At 37.4% G+C, this 6,000-nt stretch overlaps 2 protein-coding genes across 2 annotated transcripts in view; both read right to left on the bottom strand.

Moving 5' to 3' along the window:
• Nucleotides 1-1,347: 1,347 nt before the first annotated feature.
• LOC138028863 (transmembrane protein 218-like) lies at nt 1,348-4,435 on the bottom strand. The gene is made up of 3 exons (XM_068876483.1): nt 4,243-4,435; nt 4,029-4,137; nt 1,348-3,283 (listed from the first exon to the last, which is right to left on the bottom strand). Exons 1-3 carry the CDS (start codon nt 4,347-4,349, stop codon nt 3,134-3,136), a joined length of 366 nt encoding a protein of 121 aa, XP_068732584.1. The 5' UTR covers nt 4,350-4,435; the 3' UTR covers nt 1,348-3,133.
• A 159-nt stretch (nt 4,436-4,594) lies between these two features.
• The window catches only part of LOC138028364 (nicastrin-like), a 29,759-nt gene continuing 28,353 nt past the window's right edge, over nt 4,595-6,000 (bottom strand). Inside the window, exon 21 of the mRNA XM_068875867.1 lies at nt 4,595-5,917. Within this exon, the coding sequence (XP_068731968.1) occupies nt 5,792-5,917 (126 nt within the window). The 3' untranslated portion in view covers nt 4,595-5,791. The remainder of the gene's footprint in view (nt 5,918-6,000) is intronic.

Below are 6,000 nucleotides of genomic sequence, written 5' to 3'. Positions count from 1 at the left end.
CGGTCTGATTGAAAAAAAAAACCTAAAAGAAAATCGCAAGTAGTCTCGGAATCGGAGGCCTGCCACGCCAGCATTATTGCTGCGGAGCTTGGAAAACAACAAGACGTGAACTCAAAATCAATATGGCGATTGTCATTGTAAAATTAAGACAACATGGTGAAAAGGATCAACAACCGAAACCCCTATGCGACATAAAAATGGCTTAACTATGTCATTACATTTTTTTTTTTGAAAATGGCAAAAATTTGGGTCCTTCGGACGACGAAAAGAGGATGGCCCAAGTGTAAAAACACTAACCTCTAATACCGGTAGATTACTTTGGAAGATGTGGATACCAAGGGTGCGAGCCATCTAGGAGGGTGGGAGTCAATAAAACGAAAACTGGCAACTTGGAGGGGAAAAGGGAGGCGTGGCCTTCTATGCTTTCCACAGACAGTGCACGTAAAAAGAGGGAAAACAATCAAGCAGAGACTGATCGCCAGTCTTTTCCAAACCCAAAAAGTGAGCGAGGAAGTCTTTCCCATCATCTAGCCTGCAAACAGGCTCTTCCGTTGAAAGTAGCGTGCGGTCAAAATATAGGGGCTTGGTCACTGCTTGCAGGTTATTTCATCACCCACAGGTACCCCAAGCTTACAATGCGATTTTTGCAATGCATAACTATTACATGTGACAAGAGAATTTCTTGCAATAAACTTTCACTACCTCTGTTTTGTGTCGATTCACAACCTGAAATATGTTGTTCACTTCTGTTTTGTGTCGATTCATAAGCCATTGTCGATATAGTGAAATCAGTACTCGTTTATACCCTACTAAGCCATTTTAAGGCCTTTTTTTTCGATAATTTCACTATATCGACAAAAAGGCCTTAAAATGGCTTTTGAATCAACACAAAACAGAGATGAACAACATATTTGAGGTAGGGAAAGTTTATTGCAAGAAAAAGACATCTTTTTTTTTTCACCTTAACTTAATTGTTAACTCTTTTCACTATTAAGCTCTATTATTACATAATAGTTATCCATTGCAAAATCGCATTGTGAGCTTGGGGGACCTGTGCATCACCCTGCCTGGTTATGTTTGGAAGATGTAGGGATGAGGCCATAATTCAAGCAGGCCACTTACATAGAGAAGACTAGTCTTGCTCTTTACAACAGAATGACCAAAAATGTTGGATGTGAACAAGTTTTATAACTTTTTACCATAAAGGCATACATCAGCAGGGTTTAAGGAAGGTCTCTAATCAAGTAAGGGATAAAAAAATGTGGAATTCTTCCAAATTTCAAGTGAAAAAGATTCAATTTGGAACAGTAGCTTGTGTTACAGAAATACATCAAAGGAAACAGCAAGTATCATTCACTTAACCACACATTTATTGTTCTTGTGTTATCACAAAGTACCGGTATTAAATTGTTTCCTATTATCATTAGCTCTAAGTAATCGTTTAAGAAAATCCTACCTAAGATTTGAATTCAATGTACATTGTAGACTGTATATTGTAGTACGTATAACCGAACTTATTATATACTTAACAAAATATCACATTTCTGATCGGCCAATAACGAAGGCATAAGTAGGTAATAGAGTGTAATATGGTTGCTATAGAAACAAAGAGATGGAGTGATTTTGTCGAGTTTGTAATAAACAAAAAATCGTATGCATTTTGTTGTGAATTTCGTGATCTATGGTCACTTGTGATGTTTTGAAAGTTCTCAAATTGCACTCGCAATTTTGAGAATGTTCAGAATATCACTCGTGCTCAACAAATCATGAAATGCACTCGCGTTCATAAGATTCCTATACTAAGAAACTTAGATTGAAATTAATGTTATGACTATGATACAAATACACTGAAGTTCTCACTTCTATACAATTTGGTATTTACACAATACCTAATAATGCTCCGCAGTCTTTTAGGTGTATTTTGTCAGACCCCCAAATCTTTCTGCTGTCAACACTGGACAAAGCAGAATCGATATATAGGGTGCTTACCATTTAGCCAAAAAATCCGGAAATTTCGGTTTGACGTCAAATGGAAAGGCAATTTTCTGGAAAATATTTTTGGAAATTGTGGACAACCTCCAGAGGTAGTCCTCTTTTTCCATTCAGAACGGAATTCGCAAAATGATCTTACCATTTGTGAGAATCCTTCCGTTTCCAGGCCCTTTCTCAAAAGATCGAGTTAAATATGCGGGATGGAATGCTGTGTGGTAAATGCATGGTAAGCACCATTCTCATCCGGTTCGTCATTAAATTCGGAAAATCGCTTACCTTTATGCAACGATTATTCCATCCGGATTATTTGGCTAAATGGTAAGCACCCATAAGGTCTCTTGGGACTATTTTTAAATGAGTACAAAGCTCTTTCTGGGGGTCATGGGTTAACAACACGAGCCATGAAAATAGCATTTAATTGAAACATTGATATCGAGTGTCCTTGAGTCTGTACTTTTTGCACATGTTCCCAGGCTCTTCAGATCTGAGCTGCACATATATAATTTGATATAAGTGAAGTCCGCCAGATGTCAAAATCTAACTTCAAAAATAATGTTGATGATATCCTCTTCCAAAGACTGCTAAAATATGATGATTACATTGATGTTTCGATAATATTGGCAAATTTTGACTCCTTAGTTTAGTATGTCATGTAGTTAAAAAATTATTTATTCCATTTAAATTACTTTTTTCATGTTTATTTTTGTTATACTGTACAAGTTTTAAGCTGTTCTCCATTGCACTAACTGTATTCTAAAACTATTTTATTTTAATTTATTTATTTACTCATTTATTTATTTTTATGTGAATGTGTAGTTATGTATTTGTAACCATTTTATCTGGAATATATTTGTAAGCAATGCTCACCTCAACTAGCTATTGCTAACTGTGAGCATTGCATAGCTTTGTGATTATTTTATGCAAAATACATAATAAAAACTGAAACTGAACTGAAACTGAACACAATTCCAGGTCTGATGTTCATGGTTTTCATGTGATCACATACAAAGTGATGACCATATTTATCTCTAGAAACGATTAAGCAGATGATTCTGAGCAACTGTGTGATCAAGCCTGCAGTCTGATATCCACACACCCTAGCTTGGATTGATGTTTGTGGCTGTGCAGACACTTGGCTTCCCTAAAAAGTATACGTTTTCCGGGAAGTAAGTGCTGGAGAATAGATGGGCTCCATCCAATGAAGTACAAGGAAAACAAAAGCAACCAGAGCAAAGATACAGAGAAATACAAACAAAACTGTTCTTGGTATGATTAGTTCATCAACCTCAATCTGTGCATGAAGAAATAAAGAGTGAGAAAGTTAAAACAATTAAATATCTGCACACACACACAAATACTTCCTGGAATAGACTATTTTACAGTTGCAAGGAAGGGTTATGTTTTTGCAAGCGTTGGCCATGTAGCACTTACATTTCAACAGACTTAACTGATTAGAGTGTAATGTGAAGTGCTAGGTTCCTACTTGATATGAACCATGAGAGTGTTAGCCCTACTAATGCAAATGTTCCCACACAAGCACAGAGAAAAACTCTGACCACCCTGGTCATAGTTTTTCTCTGCATGTCCTTGTGTGGGCCCATTTCCATTAGTAGGGCAAACACTCATGTGGTTCATATTGGGTAGAAAACAAGCACTTCACATTACACTCTAATCAGTTAAGTCCATTTTACAGTTGCAGCTGAGTTACCTGGCTTAAGAAAGGAAGCAAGGCGGCCGGTGACCCTGCTTTTGATACAATCCTTTGTGCTTTTCAAATGCTAAAGTAGACAAGCCTATTATAATTACAATAACACAATTTACATGATAAAAGCAGTGAGTTCTGTATCAATATAAGGTCACCGGCAGCCTCGCATTCATTCATGGGCTAGGTCACTGAGCAAACAACTGTCACTGGCGCATTGGCTTTCCAGACAGTTGAGGGTAGTATGAGAGGGGATCCACCGTTAAACCTCCTTCCCCCGGTTGCTCATCGATTTCGATAAAAAAATTGGATCTCCTAATCAGTTTTCACATACCTTTTTGACCAAATCACCTGCAAGCTCTTCCTCCTTTGTTTTTCTTGGCCAGAATATTAAAGTCAGCGTGAGGACAACAAGTAGCAGAAATATTCCCACAACACCATTTCTAAAGGAAAGTGATTGAGGTGTCACCCACGCTTTTAATTTAGGCAAATGAAGTGATTCTAAAGATAAAAATCCACTTTTGTTGCAAACGGAACGTTGGACTTACTTCAGTGGTCCTTCGGCTCTTGACAGCGCCACGCACCCGACAATACCTAATGTCCAGAATATAAGCACTAGGAGGACCCCAACCCCCATTCCTGCTACCAAAGCCATCCTGAAAAGATACCATCAGTGATCACACCTTCTTTACGGCTGTTCACAAAGTACGAAGGTCTTTTCACCATATTATTTGTACAAGAGATTTCGTGTAATGATCACTATGTGTCTACATGGCACAACTGACCAGTGGCAACCTCTCGTTCTCAGGGTATCTCTCAATGGAGGCAGAGACGAGAGACCCTGGGAACGAGGTTGGACCACGGGGTGGGTGGGGATAGGGGGTAATAAATTAGACGATAGAAAGAAAAAGCAGTTGTATTTTATTCTTTACCTTTTTTTCACAATGAAATTGTGTCTAACAACTTTACAAAAAAATTCATCAGAGCTTATCGTCATTTAGTATAATTTATTTAAGTTTCAAAGGGTGGCAAAACAGAGAAAAGCTCTGTGAGCCCTTAAATAATGCAATCCTTGCATATGCCAGCATATATCAGTGTGGAGTTTCAATTTGTTATCTCTGTTGCTACCCTAACCTGTGTGCCCTTGCTTCGTTTCGTTAATACGTAGATGTTACAGCAACCTATGTTCACGACTGGTCAATAATATTAAAACATTTCAAGGCCAAAAATTTTATAAATTAATGCTTAACTGTTGACCTAGCTCTGATCGACTGGCTAAAAAAGTGAGCCTGTGTAGATGTAAGAAGAGTGAATAAACCAAGTCTATTCTATTAAGTCAGTTCAAACCAAATGGAAGAAGTTGGAAATGCCCAACTAAATACCCGTTAACCTATAAGCATATGAATAACATATGCAGTTAACAAGCTTCATTTTTGAAACTTGAAAACCTATGAGAAAACGAAAGTGAACGGGCATTCTGAAATCCAAACAAATGGCTTACATTCAATACTATGGGAATAAAAATAATGCAATTAATTCAATGAAAAGACTTTGCAAAAAAGGTTGAAGAGCCTATCATTATTAAATAGCAAAAGTAGAACAAAACAATCAATAATTTTCAAAAGGTTCACTAACATATAGAAGATCCAGCATAGGCTATTTTAAACAGAATTAAAAGTTATGTTCTATGGGCGGGGTCTCTGTCATGGTCCTTATGTTGCAGTATCAGATTTGCCAATGAGTATGTAGAGGCCCTACCCCTGACAGGGGGGGATCCCGTGTTGCTTGTCCATTACAGCTGTATGTTGACAAACATTACCGGTACTTATAAAGCATCAACGTAACAAGTCTTGATCTCTTCTTAGGATTTATGGAGGTGAACAGGTGTGCTGCAAGTCTGCTGGATGTCACCTTTGTGAAGAGTACATCGATATTGCAACCAAGAAAGTAGAATTTTGTTAGACAAGAGCCATCTCAAAATGATGATTAATTTCCACCAAGGGAACCCTATCGTGATCTTGATTGAAACTCTTATATGTCACTTGTACATGAGAAGTTTAAATCAGTTATCTCTGTGCTGAAAAACTTATTAATGAGTTAGGTATCAACATCTTCTGAAAGTGTGTGTGATGGAGTAAAGAGCTGGTCAGCCTTCTTGTTTATGAAGAATACAAGTCCAAATGAGAGGAAAGTTATGATTAATCCTGAAGCCAGCGTGACACCCTGAAACAGAGAAAAGTTATGACAGTAACAATTAACAGCTATCTATAAACAACCCAAAATATCAATAAATAAATAAATTAATA

This window comes from Montipora capricornis, chromosome 13, assembly GCF_036669925.1.
Source record: "Montipora capricornis isolate CH-2021 chromosome 13, ASM3666992v2, whole genome shotgun sequence".
Classification (NCBI taxonomy): Eukaryota; Metazoa; Cnidaria; class Anthozoa; order Scleractinia; family Acroporidae; genus Montipora; species Montipora capricornis.
This window is presented reverse-complemented; position numbering and strand designations above follow the sequence as displayed.